This window comes from Papaver somniferum, unplaced genomic scaffold (genome assembly GCF_003573695.1).
Source record: "Papaver somniferum cultivar HN1 unplaced genomic scaffold, ASM357369v1 unplaced-scaffold_75, whole genome shotgun sequence".
NCBI classification, from domain to species: domain Eukaryota; kingdom Viridiplantae; phylum Streptophyta; class Magnoliopsida; order Ranunculales; family Papaveraceae; genus Papaver; species Papaver somniferum.
The window spans coordinates 608,215-630,664 of NW_020650415.1; the positions used below are offsets into that span (position 1 = coordinate 608,215).

Consider the following 22,450-nt stretch of genomic DNA (forward strand, 5'->3'; position numbering starts at 1 on the left):
AATTAAACACCTCGTCGATGCATATAATGATGCATATAATGCATGCCGTAAAGCTAGCGGGAACACATAAGGACGCAAAATATACGGCTCTCCTTATTGCTCACCACAACATTTTATACGGCAAATATATCTTCGAGCTATATACCACAAAATAAAATTTATGGTGAAACAAAGGAAGATTTTATTCTCAACGCCATCCAGTAAAAGGACGAGGAGAAAGAAAAATTCCATTCAGCTAATGAGGAAAGCCTCACAACAATTTTTTATGCTGGCCACTGCATATACGGGGTGAATTACACGGCCATAGCGCATTGAATGCATGAATTAAGACGTCTTTCTTCACATAGAGCCCTGCCAATGCAAGGCGACCATGCTTAAATGTTGCATCTTATTCCGAGCCACGAATACAAATTACTTAAACATTTTCTGGCAAATTAATGCAACTTGTAACTTGTATTATCTTGATAGGAGCTAGCTAAACAAACTGTTTACTTATATGTTACTCTTGTTTGAAACTTAACAAGAGAAAGAACCCCAAATAAAAATAATGAAGTATACATACATCTATACTTACTGCCATAATTAGCCAACTAGACAAGCTTTTGAACCAACATAACAAGCTTATTCACTCATTGCCCACCGTACATGAGTTTCTGATCTATTTGATCAGCTAATTTCCTGGCCACATAAAAATACAAATTAACAAATCATTAACTGCCAAAACCGTACAAAGATTATAACTAAATGAATAATAATTCAATTAGTAGCTAGAGAGAGGAAAAGGAAGATCTTTGTTTTTCGTTTCCCCGTGTGACCAGCTTCATAAGTATGCTTTTCACTATGCACAGAATCGCCTCTAACTTGCATCCGCCTGTGAACTGAATTTGAAGTCCATAATCGTTAGAGCACACCGTGCTGATAACGTCTGATAATTAGCGTGACTTATTTAGTTCAAGTCATTAGTCCAAGCATTAAGTTACTAGTGATTCAGGTACGACTTTGATATACTTGGACAAGGCTAATTAATTAATTAGTTTAAAACTAAAGAACAAAAGAGATATAAGAGGAGAATACGGGAATTCAGTTCCCATTTCATTTCTTCTCGATTTTAGAAGTAATGGTTTCCTTGAGTCTCTCATTCACTCTCTAGTACATCGACCCAACTGGGCATATATATTCACAAGAGTAGGATAAGCATTACATTTAACAGATTACTATTAACATGTTGCTTACGAATGTCCATGTACATGTCTTGTATATACTGAATTTCATGGGCCCCACAAAGATGTGTTTTTCGGTGGATCAGCCACCTACGATCTTTATACAACAATGTGTAATTAGTTTGTGATTTGTTCAGATTGATATTTCGTGGCCGTTATTCGGTGGCTTCGAATCTACTTCTGTGGATACTAATAAAGATTCTTATATGTAGCACAACTGCATAAAATGCAACATATATTTTGTTCATGGTTCCCTGACCATGACTTTTACAAGGCGCAGATTCAACCTATAGCCGACTTTATGGAAAAGAATTGGATGAATGCAGTGTTTAAGAGAGATTCACGTAGCAATTTGTCATTTAAGAAGCAGAAGGAACAAGCCAATAATCGATTCTGGAGGCATGAGTGGAACCATCACGGGGCTACTCCGGACTCGATACACATGGTTATTTTGAAACAGCAAAGGCTGCTTTTGAAGTTCGAGATCCAGGCTGGATGTACGAAGCAATTAAAAATTCCGGAGCCATAAAGCGTAGCAGAGGTGGAATCTCTACTACTGTTGAATTCAGTCTTGCACAACGAGCAATCTAAAACGAACTTAATGCCCATGTGGACATAAGGTGCAACTACGATCACATTGGGAGGGAACAGCTTTATGAACTCGTTGACAAGATTAACTTGTGGGTGCAACCTTACCACAAAAGCTTTACCAACTGCACTGCCAAATATGTTACTTTGCCATATGCATAGAACTCCGGTAGGATTGTAATAAATAATTAATATAATAATAATAATGTCTATGAAAGGCTGTAATGTGAACAAGAGAATGTTACTTTGCCATATTGATAGAACATCAGTATAATTGTATAAATAATTAATAATGATAATAAAAATGTCTATGAATGTCTGTAATGGGAACAAGAGAAGTCGGTCATTTTAGTCTGAAAACTAGACACCAAGATAGAGATTAAGATAGGCATTTCTGGAGAACTGTAATCACTATCCTCGTCGGTTGTAACTTGAATATAGTCAACAAAGATCTAGAGAATTGGTTTGTATAGCCTCTACATAGGCAGTGAACGTAACATATGTAACCTGAGCAAGAAATTGTATATATAATTTGAGTAGAAAAGCTTGAATTCTAGAGTTCCTAGTCCCCGACCAATAGGAATTGAAGATTTTGAGATATTTTCGATATACATGATCAATATCCAGTTATCAAACCTTACTCTCAAAACACCAAACCGATACCCTAATTCGTGAGCTGGAAGTGAAACCCTAATCTCCAATTCTGCCGTCGATTTCCCTCCGCCCTATTTTTCTTTGTTTTTACAGCACCAAGAAACGTCTGATGCCGATTTCGCTATGCCTATTCTTCTTCATTTTTAGAGTCCAAAGAAACACAAGCCCGCTGCCTTTTTTTCACAAAGAAACGCACGCCTGCTGCCTTTTTTCTTCTTCCTATTTTTCATCTTCTTCGGTTTTTACAACAACATCCAGAACTGTTTGTATTCATTTTGGCTTTCTTCTTTGTTTTCTTTTCAGGAACATACGTAGAGATCAAAGGAGCTACCCGATGCTTATAAGGAGTATAGACTGTATAGTTGCTTGATTCAAACACTGTTGATTGATTCGTTTCTTGCGGGGATTAAGTGGAATCGTTAATCGAAGAAACAAGGAATCGATAGAAATACATATGGAAAAGGTTTGTATTTTGTAGCGTTTCTTAAGGTTTGATTTCAGTATCTCCTAAAAATTATTGTCCTGATGCAGTTGGTGTCTTATTTTGTGTGTTTAGATGTTTCAGAGATTAATTATGAAACTATTATATTCCCATCAATTTTTGGATCGCCGATCGCGATGTCAAAATTTTTATCAAGCGCCATTTTGGTTTTATAGAGCTAATTATTTTAGGATTAGAGAAGAGTAGATGTGGTGGCCCGGAGTTTTATAGAGCTAATAATTTTAGGATTAGAGAAGAGGAGATGTAGTGGCCTGGAGCAATCTTTTCTTCCTTCCTAACACTGAAAACTCTCCAAAACCCCTACTAAAACTCTAAAGAAAATGGTCAAAAAAAAAAAAAACCAACGAGATATACAACCTGCCCCTACACCATCACTAACGAAATTTTGTAACTTCACCCATTAGGACTCCCCCTTAGCCCTTAAAAAGAATCCACTTAAAATCGGGTATACCCCAATTTGACAACATTATACTACACTATCTAATTAATATAATCTACCTCTTCCATTAAAAAAAGGGTGATTCAGTGATTCTAAACAAAACCAAAAAACAGATCATATCAAAACTGCATATCACTTTTTGTCTCACAATTATTTTTTGTGTGATTCCGGTAGGTCCCCAGAGGACAGCAGGGGGTCTCATTTTTCGATTTTGTTTTGTCTAGCGGTTTTGGTGTGGTCTGTTTTGTCGGTTCGTTTAGAACTTTTGCCACTTCAATGATTATTTCTGTTACTCCATTAATTGTTTAGGACGCTTTTTTCTATATTTTTTAACGCGATCAGCGCTAACTTGGAGCTCGACCCCTGATTGCTTATCTAGTGACGGTTATTCTGTCACTAATTTAGGTGTTCCGTTATCCACTCAACCAATTCTCTTGCAAATTTATGAAATAATTCACAAGTATTGATACATTAGTTCCACCATGTAAGCTAAGTTGCACAACAACTGGCTTAGGTGGTGGAAGGACCACAGTTAGATTTTCCAACAATCTGGATTGGCGATATTTTTCTTCGCGTTGGCCCTGCTTTTAAAAGATCCATGGACACACATTCGCGTTTATAAGTTTCACAAAAAACTCTTATAGTAGCCATCAAGCTTTCACGAATTCTCAGTAACTAACTTGTCGTAAGACTTTTGAAATGATGGGGTTCCATTTCACCACAAACTGCCCCAGTGAAAATGACCCTTTTGTTCCCTTTGTTCGGGTTGGGTGGTTTTGGGCGTGAGCCAATCGCACCGTTTCGACCGTGAGTGCTGCAGACAAACTGCCCCCTCTGTTGGATTTGCTATATCGCTGTTTAATCATAAAATCAGATTCCCATAGTAACGGAAAAACTGAAAAATCACCTGGACTACTGATGTTGTATGTCCATTTGATTGTAAAATAAATTTAGCTCAGTTTCCAGAAAATTTGCAACGTAGCCATCTGTGTCAGCAGCACCCCATCTCAACAGACAGTAAAATAGAATTTGCGGATCATATTAAATTATTTAATTTAAAAATATGCTCAACAAGTAGTGGTATACTGCAAACCTAAACTAGTGATGGAGAAAAAAGAAGAACAATGATTTCATTGTTCTTCCACTTGTGCGCAACTTCCAATATCTTAAGATACGGCGCCCATTTTCTCAGGAAATGTGTAATCGTAATACTCCTGATAAGCCATTGGATCCTCGTCTGAAGAAATATCCTTCCTCTTCTTGATCTTCTTCTGCAACTTTTTCTGCACTAAACTTGCATCTCCGATACTGCCAAACTCACTCTCAGTATTCAGCCACTCATCCAAAAGCATAGCTCTCTCGTCCTTTAGCTCAGTTGCATTTTCTCTGTAGTAGTTGAGGGCTCTCTCGAAAATCTCTTTAGCTTTATCAAGACGCTGCTTCTGCTGCTGTAGAAGGTTTTCATTGCCTTCTTCTCCATGATTCTCATCTTCCCCATTGCTAATAAAACTGGATAATCCAGTCTGGATTCTATCTCTAAGTTAAAGAGTGAATTGTTGTGCAATAAACCAGTAACAAGAGGGATGGGACTCTAATCTCACTTGCACCTATACCGGGAAATTTTCGTTTTTTGTTGTTGTTTCTGCCTAGGTACCTGGATTTGTAGTCTGTGTTGTAAAAGGCGAGCGCCCGGAGCGCCTAGGCGCACCAAGCGTAGGTCTAGCGCCCGAGTAACTCTTTCTACACTACTTTCCACGCAGAGCCTTGGCGCCTCGCCTCGCCTAAAGCCTAACACAACATAGTTTTTAGTTACAGGTAACAAAGATTTTCCAGAAACAAAAAACAGAAAAAACAATCAGATTTATTTGGGAAATTAGTGTATTGATTGTCGGGAGGAACGACAAGTGAAGAAGGCATTGTATTTACTCGTTGTTTTTACTTCGCCAAATATTTCAGTCCTGTACTGATTAAAGCTCAAGCAATAATAGTTTACTTTTACAGTTGGAGCAGAACTAAGACCAGTTTAGAACTTTCCAACCTGGTATTGGATAACTTTAGCAAACATACATCCCATGTAAAGAATATCGCTGAACAGAAAATGAAAGAGAAAACTTCGAACCTGATGTTTTTGTTATTGCCAACCCTGAGTCCTGTTCAGGATACCTTCAAGACCAGTATTCCTGCACAAGTTTCCAAAACAATGATCCTTCCGCCTTCATAAACTTTATCGTACTCCACAATTTTCCCTGCAGAATAATACAAGAAAACAGTTCGAGTGATCAGTTTTAAGCACGCTACAACTATGATTCGATAAATACTGTTCTCTCATGTCCTACTTGAGCAGATTTGACAAAATTTGCCAAAGAAGGTAGTCATGTCAATGGTTGTAGTAAAGCTACGATGAACCATCCTTGTAGCAAGAACCGTTGTACTGTCCACAATGGTAGGTACATTGTGGGCCAATGTGATAACAGTCCATTTCTCAGATTCAGTCCTTACAATATTCTAGAGAATGGAGTCCGTTGCTGCCGAGAAATGCAGTGCCATCATCACAATGGCTCACAGAATGCCTGCCTCCTCCTTAACAGAGCAAGCCCCAGACAGAATAATTTTCCTGATGCTCCTGTTTACACCACTCAGTTAAAACTGCACATGCTTAAAGATCATAAAAATTGCCTGGCTCCTCCATGAAAAACAAAATTAAAAAAACGATAGAGATTGATAGTTGGCTTAGAATTGCTATACTCAATTAGCTTCAACTGGTTTCGGCAATAACTTTCCAAAGTCAATCTAGAAGAGGTTTTACATTTAACAGGAAAAATTACTTTAATGTGTCCTTTATCAGTACCGGTCTCTGTAATCAAGGTCACAAAATGCTCGAATAGCAGACAACACAACAATATATTATATTAAGCTGCATGTTGGATTTCCCCACCTGACATCAACTGGTAGGAAAAATAGTAACTGTTCAACCTACACATAATGATGATGTATTACTTGTCAATTTCAGGTAACATATACTTCAATTTGCATGAGAGGAAATCCAGATTTTCCTCAGTGGTTCATGAAAAACAAACTTTTACCAAACAAAAGTTGGCCTTTCGAGAACTCAAGTGCACTTGCTAGTAAATAATAACAGTTTTAGTTACTACCTCAGTGAACATTGGTGAGTAACACTAGTAACATAGCCCTCTAACAAAAGCTAGTTGAAAATCCAATTTCCCAGAAAAAGCAAATCCTATCCAAATGCTGCATATCATGTCCAAATATAAGTTTTCTTCAAAGATGATTGAAGCAGCTTCTCATATAAGTTGGTTGATTTTGAGGCAGTTGAAACTAAAAATACAAAAGAAACCAGCATCTTGAACAAGTAAGACTGTCTTCCCCGATAGAGCTCCATTATGTATTCCTAAAAAACCCCAATTAAATTTCAGTAAGAGCCACAGTGAAAACATAAAAAACAAAGTAAAATAGAAAAGGGGGATCACATTGAATATGCTCAGCAAGTAGTGCCACAGTACAAATCTAAACTAGTGATGGAGAGAAAACAAATGAGATCATTAATTACATTGAATATGCTCAGGAAGGATCCGCCTTCTGCCTCTTCCACTTGTGTGCAGCTTCCAATATCTTAAGATACGGCTCCGAAGTTTCCTCGGAAAATGTGTACTCGTAATACTCCTCATAGGCCGTGGGATCCCCGTCTGAAGAAATCTCCTTCCTCTTCTTGAGCTTCTTCGGCAACTTTTTCTGCACTAAACTTGTATCTCCAATACTGCCAAATTCGCTCTCCATACTCAGCCACTCCTCCAAAAGCAGAGCTCTCTCCTCTTTAAGCTCAGGTGCATTTTCTCTGTAGTGTTTGAGGGCTCTCTCTAAAATCTCTCTAGCTTTATCAAGACGTTGTTTCTTCTGCTCTAGAAGGTTTCCACTGCCTTCTTCTCCATGATTCTCATCTTCCTTCTCAATAGGAGTGAATGCTTCAAAGTTAGCATAGCTTTCCCACACTTTGTAATGAGTCGAGCGAATTAGCAGCTTCTCATATAGTGCTCCGGCATTTGCAAATTTACGCTCTGAAATCTCAAAGTCAATGTATGCCTTCCACAACAATTCTGGCTTATCCAAGTGAAGTTGTTTTGTTGCAAGCTCAAAAATTGCTCTGGTCCGCTCAGTCTCACCCAAAGACATATCGAATTTAGCGAATTTGATCCAAGCACAACAGTTTTCTGGAGCCCAGTCCAAGTACTTCGCATACAGGGTTCGACAACGATCCATGTTGCCAAGTTGGAACTCAATCTCAATATATTTCTTAAATATCTTATCTTTAGGTGCCACTCCAATTGCATTGCCTAATATTTTTCTTGCAGCCGTGAGATTTTTCTGCCGTATCTCAAATTGTGCCGCCATAAGCCAAATTTTTGCGAACGAGAATCTCTTGTGAGGTATCAGCTTAAGACACTTCATGTAAACTTCTCTTGTTCGATCCATGTCTTGAGCATCAAGCTCTTCATACAGAGCATAATTAATCCAAAAGCAAATGTACCGTTGCCAATACCGTTTCTCCTCAGCTGGAGGAACAGGCAAACCTATCAATCTCACCGTTTTTCATCTCAAATTTGGCAAACTCAATATAAACGCTACTAACTCTAGGATAGTTTTCTACAAGCCTCAAAAACAAATTTCTAGCTCTATCAATTTCATCGTAACGAATTTCAAACTTAATATAAGATAACCAATTACCTAGATCAGGCGTCATCCAATCAATCCACCTTTCGAAAATCTGTCTCACTCCCGCCACATTCCCAAGCTTCTCCTCCAAATGTATATACTTATACCACAACTGATCGGTCATCGGCAACAGCCTAATTGCACGTTCCCATACATTCCTTGCATGATTAATACACTTATTCCGCATCTCAAATTCAGCATACTTCAGCCAAATCGTTTGATTCTTAGAATCAGATTCTATAGCTCGTTCGTAAATTGATCTTGCTCGTTTAAGATCTTTCTGTGCTGATTCTTCTTCCCATTGTGCTTATTGTAGCCAAATACTACTTGAATTCTTCCCTCTCCTACTGCTACGAATCAAATCTTCGTAGTGTTTTCTTTTGTGGAAATTATAATCGGATAATTCAGTTGAATCGGTGATTTTGTGGTTCTGTCGTGGTCGGAAATCTGAGTCTTGTTGTAGTTCTCGTGCTTCACGGAGGATATGAGCGGCGGTTATCTGAATTGGTGCTGGATTTTTGTTTTTGACTCTCGGCGGCATTGTTTGAGATTTTTGCCTGAAAGAAAAAAGAATGATCAAACCCTAGGAGAGAGAAAATCTTAGAATGCTAGGATAAAGTTCTTGTCCCTATATTTGTTTTATGGGCTTATATAAGAGGCTTCTGCTTTCCAAATTTTACTCGGCTTCTAATTTACATGGGGTTAGTCCTCCAGTGATTCCTGGGAAGTTGAGTGTATTTTAAATCTCAGAAATTTTGAGAGAGTTTGAGAGAGTGTGGGGAGTTTGAGAGAGTTTGGTGTTTTTGAGTTCAGGGAGTCTGGGGGAGTGTAGGGAGTTTGAGAGAGTTTATTAGAGGGAGTTTGGGGGAGTTTGAGAGAGTTCACTCCTAACTCATTGTCTTTTAAGAAACAATAAATCCTCATTTGCAAATAACATTGATCTTTAATCAAAAGAAAAAAAATAAATGAAAATGATCATATCTCTGTAACAATAGTATGTTATTTTGTGCAATGAGATAATTTTTTTCCCCTTCAATTTAACGGTCTCCATACAATTCTAACTCCCTTTATTTATTTCTGAAATTAGGGTTCTTATTTGGGGTGGTTAAGGGAGTAGTGGTTGGTTATAGGTGGTGATGGTAGTGGTGAGAAAATAGTTTTGACGGTGGTTGCAGAAGTGGTAATGTAATTCAACTCAGGGAAGCGCTAATTGTGAAGACTTCTACATTTTGTTTTGTTGGTGCATCTTACGGGATATGTAGATCTAAACAAATCTATATATCCACACGTTTTCATGGACTCTAGATCACTATCCTAATATTTTCCTAGAAATGTTTCACCGTATCATAATGGCCATCATCTGATAATCATTTCATCATGTTGGGAACAACATTTTTGTTTCTGAGATTTGAGAAATCCGTATGATTTGAAAAGAAAGATTTTGAACCAAATTTGGTTGTGAGACCAAAATACACTAAAATCTCTACTCTTTTGAGAGATTTGTTGTGAGACCAAAATACACTAAAAACTCCTTCAAACTCCCCAAAGAAACCAACTCCCTAATATTGTAGGGTTTTATGACTAACATGGAGTTCAAGAGCTTTTTTTAAACTCCCCAGCGACTAACAGGTATTTTCTAGGGAGTTTAGGAGACTCCTCTAAACTCCCCCACGACTAACAGGGATTTGGAGAGACTCCCTCAAACTCCCTCAGGACTAACAGGAGAAAACCCAAATACATTAAAATCTCTCGAACTCTCCCACGACTAACCCGTTGTTATTTTTTTATTTTTTTATTTTGTAAGAGGTGAGTAAAATATCCAAACTCATGGATTTTATCCGATCCGAACCTGGTTAGCAATTCGGGGTACGGGTAGTAGTTCGGGACGACATATGTATGGGAATTATACGGATTTAGATATGTCGGGTCGGTCAAAAATCCGGTCAACGGTTCGTTGTTCGGACAGTAGTTCGGAACGACATGCGCACGTGCATATTCGTTTTATAAATGTGAGTTTGGCACTTAAAATTCGGCTTACATATATGATAAATCGATAAGTATTATGACCTTATTACGAGACTAATTTTATTTGTATATGATTTATAAGATGGAAAAAAACATTTTAGCATGATTATTTAAAAAGAAGTAAACAATTCAACCGCATAAATGTATTAAACAACTAGTTTATAGACTGTTAAACAAAAATCAACACATAAATACTGGTTAAACAACTACCAATAGAAAATTTTAAATGATTAATTGTATTTAAATGTAAAGTATAAACAAAATCAAACAAAGTGATAGTTCGGAAATATCATTCGGATTCGGTCAGTTCGGATACATTTGCGAATCGTTCGTGAGATACATATAATCCGGGAACTAGGTTCAGGATTCAAATAGTACGAAAGTATCATTTGGATTCGATCAGTTCGGATACGTTCGCCAATCATTCGGGAATGATTCGGAGAATTACTAACTAGGATCCGAATCGCATTTTAGCGGGTGGACACACGGTTCGTTTCTTAACAGATTAGATGCGGAAGAATTTTTGAAACCGATCATTTTACGTGTTGGAAGCGGGTGGAACATCACCCATTAGATCGAATACCCGACCACAAGAGTAACGTCAGTACGTATATGAAGATTATCATACAAAATTGGTAGCTAAGATACATAGTCTCCCATTGAGATGCATTGAAATTCCTTAAAGATGTAAAATTATATTTTTGGTTGTTGGAAAGACATTATGTTATTACTTTTGTTATGTTAATTACCAATATTTCAGTAATCTAAGTTTCAAAACTAAGTTATATTTTTCATTTTCGACATTTACTTGATTTCGTCCATATCTTTTTTGAATCCGCAAATCCATCCGCTCATATGTTCACCCGCGGATGTCAAATTCAGATGGTAATCGTTTAAACTTGGATGAAAATCTCAAATCCGCCATTTAGACAGATTGGATGCAGGTGACACCAAATCCTCTCCCACTCATGCGTTTCAATGCTTAAAACAAGAAGGTTATATAAAAAATTACTACTAAGTTTGGGCCTAGGAATATTATTTGAGGCCTATAGATTATTTCATCTACCCATATAAAGAGATACGGGATATTTAAATTTGCTGAAATTACCAATTTACCATACATTAAATGTACATACTACTAATTTATCCTCTTCAAATCCTAATAAAAAAAACAAAAAAAAACTTAAACCTAATTCCTTTATATCCCCATCTTCACTTCAACCGGTTCCTCTTCCTTTCTTCTCCCTTTTTTTTTTCATTTGCAAACGAAAACATCGTCGATCATCGACGATCCAAAAGACGACATTTCTTTTTTCTATAAAATCATGAAACAAACACGAGTAAAGAAAGCCACTAACAGAACTCTTCCTAGTTTGGAAGGTCCCTAATTTTGTCAAGAGATTCGAAACAAACCGAAGAAGAAATTGGTTGAAGAAGACGAACTATAAAATGAGGAAATAACTCGAATTAGGTACTTTTCTATCAACTCAATCCTCTAAATTAGATTTTATAACATGCAGTCGCTCAAAAATGGAAAATTTCGAAATCAAATTTCTTTGGGCTTACCAAAATCGGTTAACGTAAATATTCACATGTTAGGATTCAGACTTTATATGTCTATCGAGTAAACTGATTCTTGTAAGAAAAAATTCCCATTATTTATGTTTTTTTTCATGTTAGAATCGGATTACACGAGCATTCATAAAAACTTATTGTTGTTGCGCAATAGAGCTGGCAAACGGGCGGGACGGGGCTGGCTTGTGACCAACCCGCGGGTTACGGGTTAATACAAGCCTAAGCTTGCGGGTTGAAATTCTTCACGGGTGGTCATTTATCCAACCCGTGCCCGTCCCGGGTAAAGCTCGCGGGTTCACGGGTGCTCACGGGTTACCTGGTTTTTGTTGAGTCAACTCGCCAGAAATCGATTTCTGGGCTATTTTCTTCCACATTCAGGCCATCTAAAGTTCCTTTCCTACAAGCTACAACCTAAGTATCTAACATTCATCCAATTCATTTGGTATATCAATTCAAAAACTCAAAATTGCAAAACTAAACTAATTTTGCATTTAAAGAAACACAGACACATATACTATCATACTAGTCATTAGTAGTTTACTTTAGTACTTAAGTACTTTAGTTACAGTTACACAGTACTTCATCAGTTCATGATGATAATTGATAAATAATGAAAATAAACTTTCGAGACCGAGACTGTAGATACCATTGTTTCTAATTTGTATCACCAAGTGCGACAATATTAATAACCACTTCCTGCACAAAATATATATTGTGTGGTTAATCAAAAAAAGTGTTAACTATCAAAAAAACATCTCCAATCTCTTTTCTATGCAATATTTGGAGATACTGGTAAGTTGCAAGTCATTGAAAACTACAACCACATACAATTTCATGATAATTAACAGTTGTTTAAGTTGCAAGTCATTGAAAAGAACAGGGTGAAGGGAAGGTACACACTACCATAAATGAACCTAACTATAGAGCACTGTGATGTGTATGATAAACAGAAGCAGCGTAAAAGAACAAAACAGAGGAATGGTTACAAGAATGCCTGTAATATACCTCTTCGGCAGTTAATACTTACACTAAACCAATTATAAAAGTTGGAATTACATTTCCATCACAACAAATCCATTGTCACATTGCATAATGCTAAAAACCAAATTGGACACTTCACATAAAAAAAATTCACAATAGTCTACAACTGTGGCTACTAACTGGTTAAACCACTAATACACAAAGCATAGAGATCCTAGTAGTATGCATGATCAATGGAAGCAGTTTAAGTTTAATGTACATATGAGAAACAAAAGTGCAGGGCACATACCCGAGTCCCGACGCTTGAAACGTTGAGGTGGGTCACGGTTCCTCCTCTTGTCTCTAAAACGAACTCTCACCACATGAGAATGAATAGCACAGGACACACAGTAAAGCATCTTGGCGTACAATTTAGGAAAAGTGTATCCTACACATAAAGAATCAATCACCCACCCAAAATCAAAATCAATCTATAAATCACAGTAAACACCCAAAATCAATCCAAAAAACAAAAAAAATCATTTCCAAAAAACACATACCATCATAGACACAAGCTTCCTGAACATCTCTAACAGCAGCTTGTTCAACGATGTTCCTCACCAAAAATCTCTTGATTGCCTTATCCTATTCCAAATCACCACCACCACCACAAAAAACAACTACTGAATCAGAAAATCTACATCCATTCATATCATATCCCAAGAAAAAATCAAATCAAATCTGTGAAAATGAAATCAATTAGTTACCACAGTTTGAACAACGGATGAAGTTAACATGACCACGGCCATGTTTGTTACGACCACCATTCCTTCACTTAAACGTCTACAGAAATCAAAACAAAATCACCAGAAATTCAAAATCATAAACTTGTATAAATCAACATCTATCATGAAGATTGAAACATGATTTAGGGTTTATTTGATTGAAAGAGGGACTTACCATGTTGTGATTTGCAGCCGCTTCTTCTTCTTCCTCTGAAGCTCAACTTGAGAAATCTCTCCGAATCGAAGAAGAAAGATAGGGTTTTTCCGTTTTATACGATGAAAATTTGGATGACACGTAACAAGCTACGTGTTTCAGTTTCAGCAGGGTATGAAATTACGGGTTACGGGCCAACCCGCGGGTTTCACGGTACGGGCCGGGTTAACCCGTTTCTTCACAAGCCACTAATTGTACAACCCGCGCCCGTCTTGTTTAGTTACCATCCGGGACGGGTGCGGGTTTTCACGGGACGGGACGGGCCAACCCGCGGGTTTTGGCTTGGTTTGCCAGCTCTATTGCGCAATGTTAGGAATCGGTTTTTATATGTGTATCGATTAAACGGACTGTACACCTTGAACTCAAAAATATGCATTTAATTTCATTGTTGTTTGTCGCTTATCTCCGTAATCTCGAGGACAGGGACAACAAGGGAAAGTAACATAGGTAAGACGAAAATAAATATAATAAGAAAATTGATTTTGATTTTCCTAATTGTTTTGAACCCCGTCGAACGAACGTCAAAAATTTTAATTCTTCTTATTGAAAGGCATCGGGAAAAAAGCCAGATGGATCTGCTTCAATGATTCACCACCTTAAGCGGATCAACCAACACAATAAGAATATCATTCTGCTACACCTACTAAAGAAGACGAAGGAAATGGAGAAGAAAGTGGTTGTAAAGAAGTTAATGAAGAACAAATTTGTGACGAGGAAGGTTATGAAGAGGAAAGTGAGAAGGAAGTTGATGAAGAAAAAAGTGAGAAGAATGTTGCTGAAAAAGGAGGAAAAGTATGATGAGGAGAAGCTCAAGAACAAGGTAAGAATGATGGTCCGAAGAAGAAAAAAGATGATCATGTTCCCGAACTGCTGAAGATGTTTCCTCGCGGCCAAACTGATCTCATTTACGGGATACCCGGTGACGGAGGACGGGTGTTATGGGGGTATAAAGAAATTTTCTATGCTGTCGTCTATCATACCATAATAACTACCTAAACCTAATGCTATATAAGATAAGAATTATTGTTTGTTTAGTGTTTTAATTGTTGTCTATCATATTTATTTTGTTTTAATGGATCACAAGGATGTCGTTCATCGTATGAAGCCAAGAATGTTAGTTAGTATGACAGGAATGTCAGCGAGTATGATGAATAATTGTCCATAGGAAGCACCCAAATCATCTGCATGAGAAGTACATAAAGTAATCGATCTAGTCAAATCTACGAGTTTGTTAAATGCGGTTGACAATATGGTTCTTTGTTATGACAAACCCCTTGTTTCCGCCTTCGACGGAAGATTTTAAGGGAAAACGAATACTTTCCATCTTCCAGTTGTCTAAAATACGATAACTCCAAATGATGCAAACTTGCATTAGCGGGCTAAGAAAATAAGGTAAAGACGTGAAGCACAAACACTATGCGTAGGAGCTTGAGTAGTACATTTCTCCGAGTACCGACAAGATTTACGTGTTCACCAAGAATATGTTCCAATAGGATGAGACAAAGACCAAGTCAATGATGCTAGTAGGTAAAGCAAAGAAGGGGATATTCCATCTCGCATGCTTGAGGAATAACTTCATGGGAATAAAGAAGCTTCGTGCACAAGGAAAAGTGGTGACCAAGGAACGTATCTTCAAATGAATCATATTAGAGGGAATATGGCTCTTGCGCATGCGCGGATATATTTTCACTTCCCAATATTTTCTATAAGGGATTTTGAGAATAGGTAATAGGGCGGATACTATTATGGAAATAGGTACAACTTCAATAGTAAGTTGAAAACCCAAGATGAGTAATATCTGAAGTTGAGAAGCGAGTTGGAAAACTTGACGAGGAAAAATGTTATCTTTCACCCTCACAATAAGGATTTATCTAAATAAAAGAAGGTTCGTTGCGCTGAGCAAGAATATTATTTTAGGACTTTGTTTCACCAAAGAGAATATATAATGTACCACCCGAAGAGATTTGCGAGACAATGCGTATACGTGCAAAAAATCCATGTGGAGGAGAACAAAGAAGTTTAAAATCGATATCAAGAAAAGTGAATCAATTGATAATGATACTGAGGTTGTTAAAGACCCTTACCCGCATCTGAATACGAGGATGACATAAGGTACAAAAACATGACATGGATGTTCGTTCATAAACAGATGATCAGGAAATTTCGTGTTATATGCCATGGTACCTCAACATTTCGCACACTCGAGTGATACGAGTAGATGAGATCGAAAAAATTTAGTACAAAGATACAACTCTCGAATACCTGGTGTTGTTTCTCAATCATGGTTTTGTTAGTGGTTTTAGTTATTTAAAATGGGAACATAGAAAACGAGTCGGGCATTTAATAACCGAAGCAATGCTAGATATCAGGGAATGAGAGAATGTTTAGGCCAATGAAAATATGATTAATAAATTGAACAATCTCGAAGATTTAGATGCGGGTGCAAAGTTTGGGGAACCAGGATGGAGAAGACAAAAAAAATAGGAGGAACGTCGCCGCAAAAAGGAAGTCCCAAAGTGAATCGAGCAGCGCCCAACCTGCTAGACGAGGACGTGGTCATGGTGGGGATGTTGATGTTGATGAAGATGATAATGAATTAAAGGGTTTTTTGTTTTCCAAACTTATTTCTTTAACTATTGATAATTATGGAGTTAAAACTTTTGTCTTAAACTTATTGTCGAATTATGTTTGACTATGTTTTCTAGTTTATGAATGACTGAATCTGGTTTGTTTGAAAATTTATTGTGTTTTCCTAATACGCAAAAAATAACCAACTACAATTTTTGTACAAAAAACGTGGGATTCTGATAGTTTTTTTTTTGTTAGAATGGGTTTACGTTGACCCACATAAAATCTGATTCTACCAGTTCTCCATGGGTACAGTTTCATAATCGGTTTTAGAAGTGCACCATATAGACTAATTCTGGGAATTTCATTCACTTGTTTTGTAAGAATACATAATAGGTTTATGTAGGTATAGTTAAAGACCAATTCTGAAAAAGAAAAAGAAATCCCAAATTTTTGACAACCTTCAGAATCGGCCAATGTGGACATCCCACGTAATCAAATTCTTTTAAGGAAAAGTGACACTTTTTATGTATCTTTTTTTTTTCTTCCAATAATCAGATTTCATATGCAATATTAAAAACAGATTGTAGCGAGGAAGATATTATATGATTTTGCAAGGCCAAAGTCGGTCTATATGGACATTTCTAAAATCCGATTGTGTGAATAGATTTCGAAAATAATTGTCGTTGAGTCTTTAATTATCAACATAATACAATCTATTTAAGCACTCCCACATCATACCTTGACCCTGGAAAAATGGAATGAGATACGGAAGATGACATACGTACAGCTCGTAAAATTGTTCATTCCCGCCTTCCATAAACGTCTGGAGGAATTATATTCAATGTTTTAGAAGTGAGTCAAAGAGTTTTATTATGAGCGCACCATGAATCCAAATAATCGTAAATGGAGAGACTTAGATTTTTTTATTCCAATACATAAAAAGATCGATACGAGAGTATGTTAAAGTTAACAAAATGGTGAACGACCATCATCCACAAGCTCCTCCACTTGGAAAAGTGAGGAATCTGACATATTGATACCTATATTATCGTTTTATCTTCGCATACAACATTGAATAATTGATTTAATTGCTGCTAGAACGATTCAATAGCCTATAGAAAATTCCTAATGGGGAAAAGAAGTCCACCTACCATAAGGAATATGTGTTGTTGTACCGTCATGCTCGGAGATTCATCGACGATATATTTATATGCCACATTTAAGATCTCAGATACTGAATTGTCCCAAATATGTAATGTGCTAATTACCTAAACTATGTATCGAATATTTTGTTTCTAAAAGCATGGCATAATCAGATTATGTGGACACTTAAAAACTATGAGTCTTAGAATCGGTTATGTGACCATTATAAAACATCGTTTTTGGGTTTTCTTTGTCGACTGGAAAAACTCAACCCCAGAACCAGTTTATCTTTACACTATCAAAGACCGATTCTTGGTTCTCTTTATCATTTGAAAATACTCAACACAAAATCGGTTTATGTGTATATTAACATCAACCGATTCTGTTTTTTTGTAAAAAAATCAAAAAATTTCATTTTTTTTTATGATGAATTAACGGATGCTGATTTCTTGGTTAACTTAATTAAATATCACTGAATCACTCAAACTAACACTAATCAACCACTCAAACTAACACTAATCAACCAGGAACAATTTAACCATTATATAAAATAATTGGATAAGAAATAATCCATCTTACTTCAAAGTATGGCTCGAAATAATTTGCATAGGCCCTAACCTAAGCGGGTAAAATATAAATCTTAAAAGAAGTCTACTACACTAGCAAATTTATGCAGCTAGGAAAAAAGAGGAATATAAAATCCCCCAATTTATAAGGACATGTTTGAAAATTAGGTCTCTATTATAATCACCCAACAAATTTAGATTTGTTCCATAATAACATCTACAACACAGAGATTCTAATGGTGCCATCATTTACCCGATTTGATTTTTTTTTTATTTTAAGCATCAACTTCTATCAAGAAAAAGAGTTATACAAAATGTACCAAGGAACAAAAGTTCCGAATGATCGAAGATCAACATAACAAAAGCTACTATACAAAAGAAGCAATAAAGTCAGGTTGGTTGTTATTGAAATAGGCTACCCCAGCTAAACATAGCCGTAGAGAACGAAAAAGTAATATATGGTGAGAGAATTTTAGTAAATAAACTTTTTTTCTAGCAAAATCCGGTGAGTAGTTAAAATCGAGGTTGAAAATTTTCTAGCTCATTATATTTAAAATAATAGATTATACTCCCTTCATTTCAGGAAAAATATACTTTTATTTTGTATAATTTGGCCTATTTTTTCGGAAAAAATAAAAAAAATGGAAATACTACTTTTCCTAAAATGAAGGTAATATTAAATACTCCATGCATCCCAGACTAAATGAGCTAGTTGGTTTTAAATTTTGTCCCATAAATAAATAAGTTATTTCTTCAGGGTTCAGGGTTCAGGGGATATTTCTAAAGTTACCATTTTAATTGATTATTATCATTATAAGAAATATATATAATTTGATAGCCATGTTTATATTCATTGCATATGTGTTTTAGAATGTTTTTCAAATGTATAAAGTTAACGAAAAACCGTGATATAGTCTAAAAGATAAATCATTTCTTAGTTTTACTAGTTATTATATACAAGAGCATAATTGTAAAAACTACTTTAATATACTCCCCTTTCCTCATTGCTTTAAGAATTGTGCAAACTACGACTAGATCAATTAATTTGGGACGGAGGGAGTATCATTTATAAGAAAATTTATGAATTTTGTTAGAACAATACCTGCAAATTAGGTACAAAATGATATTGGACCAAATAGCTCTTAACCTGATACATGAGATAAATTAATACTCCCTCCGTCCAAATAAATTGAGCAAGTCGTAGTTTGCACAATTCGTAAGGCAAGGAGGATAGGGGGTATATTTTAAGTATTTTTTTTTCAATTATACCCTTATGGATAATAACTAGTAAATTTAGAAATGGCTAATCTCTTAAACTATACCATGGTTTTTCGTAAACTTTATACCATTGAAAAGCATTCTAAAATACTTACACAACACATATAAACATAGCTATCGAATTATACATATTTCTTATAGTAAGAATAACCAATTAAAAGGGTAGTTTTAGAGTAACTCATTTATTTGTGGGACAAAACTTAAAATCAATTGGCTCAATTAACTCGGGACAGAGGGACTAATAAGAAAATAACTAAAGTTCCGTCCCCTAATGTATAAACGAAACATTGTCTTTTGAATTGTCGGTCTTTTTGGGTTTTTGGTTTCTAAAAACTCGGGTTTTTTTTGTAGTCAAATGTTTAATGATGCATCTTTGAATAACCAATATTGAATCGATTTCGGTCAATACCTCAATACCAAACAACAAATAATAAAAAAAAATTATTACTCTTTCTCGATTTTGAAATAAAGGAAAACTGGGAAAATTCCTGATACGAGGTGCAATGTATATAATCTGTCCCAACAGTTGAAAATTTGGAAAGATGCCCAATTCCGTCAAAAATTAAGTTAAGTCACATGTGTGAGCGCACACATGCGAAAAAAAAGACATAACCATTCAAAATTCAGGATTAAGAGTTCAAGATCCAGGATTCGTAGTTTAGGATTCATGTTTAAGGTTCAGGTTTGGCGGCGACGGTTTTAAATGGTGGTTCTGGTGGTAATGGTGGCCTTACACATGTGATTTAACTGGGTTGGTTGACAATGTTAACAAAATGGGGTATTTTTCTAACTATTTTTAATGTTGGGATGGGTTTCCAACATTGCACCTAGTATTGGTTTTTTTTTTTTTCCGTTTTCTCTTAAAATTACTACCCCTTCGGATAGCTTAGCCAGAATTTTTTTTAAGAGAGGCTAAAATAATTTTGTAAAAATGCAGTGACTAATAGTGGACTAAATTTTATATTTATGATCGTAAGGATATCTGGAAATTTCAGGGGGTAAGGGTCAGAATTAGTCAACGCTTGGCTCCGAAAAGATAGACTTGTTTTATGTACAAACCACACGAATCAAGCCAATCTGGAATGAAGGGACCAATATTCTTCTTCTTTTACTTTTGTTGAAAAATGAAGAAGTTAAGTAAATAACCGGGATTCGATCAGTCAAATTCACTTCTACATTTATAAACTATTTTCTCTAAGCTAGTAAAACTACGTTTCTAAACGAGAGTTATGTTGAAATAATAGAAAGTGGATTTGACGCCGGTTGAATAAACGGAAAATGGGTCATTTGTCCAAAAAAATTTAAAACATGGTTCAAATAGACAAGTAAAAAATTAGTATGGATGAAATAGACAAAAAAAAATTAGCAAGGATGAAACTGGATTCATCCTGGCTTAAACTTAAAACATAGCAAGGATGAAACTGGATGCATCCTCATGTAAATTAAAAATAAGAAAAAGTATTTGAAAATAGGTAGGATGAAACTGGTTACATCCTGGCTATTTTTATATTTTTGTCCATTTGAACAGTATTTTTTTAATTTTTTTCCATTTAAACAGTATCAAAATGTACAAGTATTTTTCACCCAGGAATTGTTGATTTTTGTCTTTTTAACCAATTTTGTGTTGAATAAAACGATTGTGATAAACGTAAACAACAACAGATGGGTAACGCAAAAGTATAGAGTTCTAGAATCTTGGAATGAACGTTACGTCATTAACAATGAGTGAATTCTGCGTAACTGCCGTTCTTTGAGGCTTATGTGGTATTTTAAGAACGGGGAGATGATTTTTTGCATTTCCTGGTTATGATGATAATTTAGTTATAAACCAGAAGCATGAAAAGGTTGTAGAACCTAATATAGATGGTTCTCTAATCATAATCAATGAAAAAGAGAGTTACTTTGAAACCTTTGTTTCTCACTAAATTCTGGGATCGCTACAAGAAAATATAGCTATTGCTACATCATATATTGCCACATCTTTGTTGCAAAAGCAAATTTCTAGTCACGGTACTTTTCAGCTGCAGCTAAAAACTAAAATTTACTGCTATAAAATGAAACTTTGGCAAAAAAGTATGGTCTCTTACTGTAGCAATACAAATTGATACTGTAATAGAGACTTCTTGCTAGATAGGTTATCGCGATACTAGTAGTGGTTTATGCCATAACCATGGGGTGCTACAATATATTAAGTTTCTTATACTCGATGTATGCGGGGAAAATGGATAAAGTAGAGTTCTCAATCGAAGCTGATGACCAAGAATAGGAGGATTCAATTGAAGATGATGAAGCACTATTATGTCATTTGTTGTTAATTTTAAAAATTCCTGATTGTAAATACAATTTCGGTGACTTCATGTTCATATATTTGATGTAATCATGTACGCAGTTGTTAGTAGAACCGGATATCTACTACATTGTTAACAGATTGAGATTGTATTGATAAAAGATAATTCGCACACGGAGACACATGGCCGAGTATATACAGACTCGACAAACACCGACCATTTTTATGAAATTATCTTTGACATATCCACATATATGTAATAATATTTATGTTGATTGTTGGAAAGTCTAATTTGTAATCTTTTGTCAAGTGTGAATGAAATTTGGTAAAGTTATCTAGTTTACCGTGTTGTTAAAGAGTTGTAAATCAGTAATACGGGTTGGAAAAAAAGAACTAGAAAGTGAATCTAAGGTGTGAAGGGTTTAGCCAAAGTAGTCTAGAAAACTCTGGGGAAAGCTGGAAATCGGTTGATGGTGGTGTGAAAGAAAACACGAACATGATAAGATAAAGATCAGAAAACCCTATAGAAAACTAGAGAATAAAGATTAGAAAATCCTAAAGAAAATTAGAGTGGTTGTGGTCGGTTTTGTACCGTCTATAAATGGGCAGGATATACTCAGTTTGTACTTGAGCAAGAAATTAATAGAACAATGAGGTTTGTGAGGCAGTCTTGGTCCAAATCTAGGAGATCCGTATGAGAAATACTAATCACGATGCTCATGCATCTCCACAAAATCAAAATGTTTTAAGTCTCTAAAAATTCATCATCATATCAGAGCATGGTTAGATCTACATGGGCCTGAAGATCCCCACGCGAAATCAACAAGAAAATATGAAGATAAGGAAGATAAGAAAACACAACCTCCACCTACTAAGAGAAACTTTGCAACACAATTCCTAGTTCATCAAAAGCTT

General features: G+C 35.9%; 1 protein-coding gene across 5 annotated transcripts; it reads right to left on the reverse strand.

Annotated features, from left to right (window-relative positions):
* Window positions 1-4,421: 4,421 nt before the first annotated feature.
* Window positions 4,422-8,729, reverse strand: LOC113344258 (pre-mRNA-splicing factor CLF1-like). 5 transcript variants are annotated; one of them, XM_026588267.1, is made up of 6 exons: window positions 8,144-8,729; window positions 6,972-7,971; window positions 6,556-6,812; window positions 5,903-6,026; window positions 5,523-5,649; window positions 4,422-5,191 (listed from the first exon to the last, which is right to left on the reverse strand). In XM_026588267.1, the coding sequence occupies exons 1-2, from the start codon at window positions 8,316-8,318 to the stop codon at window positions 6,983-6,985; spliced, it is 1,164 nt and encodes a 387-aa protein (XP_026444052.1). In that variant the 5' UTR covers window positions 8,319-8,729; the 3' UTR covers window positions 4,422-5,191; window positions 5,523-5,649; window positions 5,903-6,026; window positions 6,556-6,812; window positions 6,972-6,982. The 5 variants fall into 5 exon arrangements, with proteins under 5 accessions (XP_026444052.1, XP_026444051.1, XP_026444050.1 ...); XM_026588266.1 differs by having other exon boundaries at window positions 5,523-6,026; XM_026588265.1 differs by having other exon boundaries at window positions 5,523-6,026; window positions 6,339-6,812.
* Between the last annotated feature and the right edge of the window lie 13,721 nt (window positions 8,730-22,450).

Coding starts and splice junctions, on each gene's coding strand:
- LOC113344258 (XM_026588267.1), bottom strand. CDS start 8,318: ATGCGGAATAAGTGTATTAATCATGCAAGGAATGTATGGGAACGTGCA. Junction 7,972..8,143: donor TTGGATGACGCCTGATCTAG/GTAATTGGTTAT, acceptor CTGTTCCTCCAG/CTGAGGAGAAACGGTATTGG.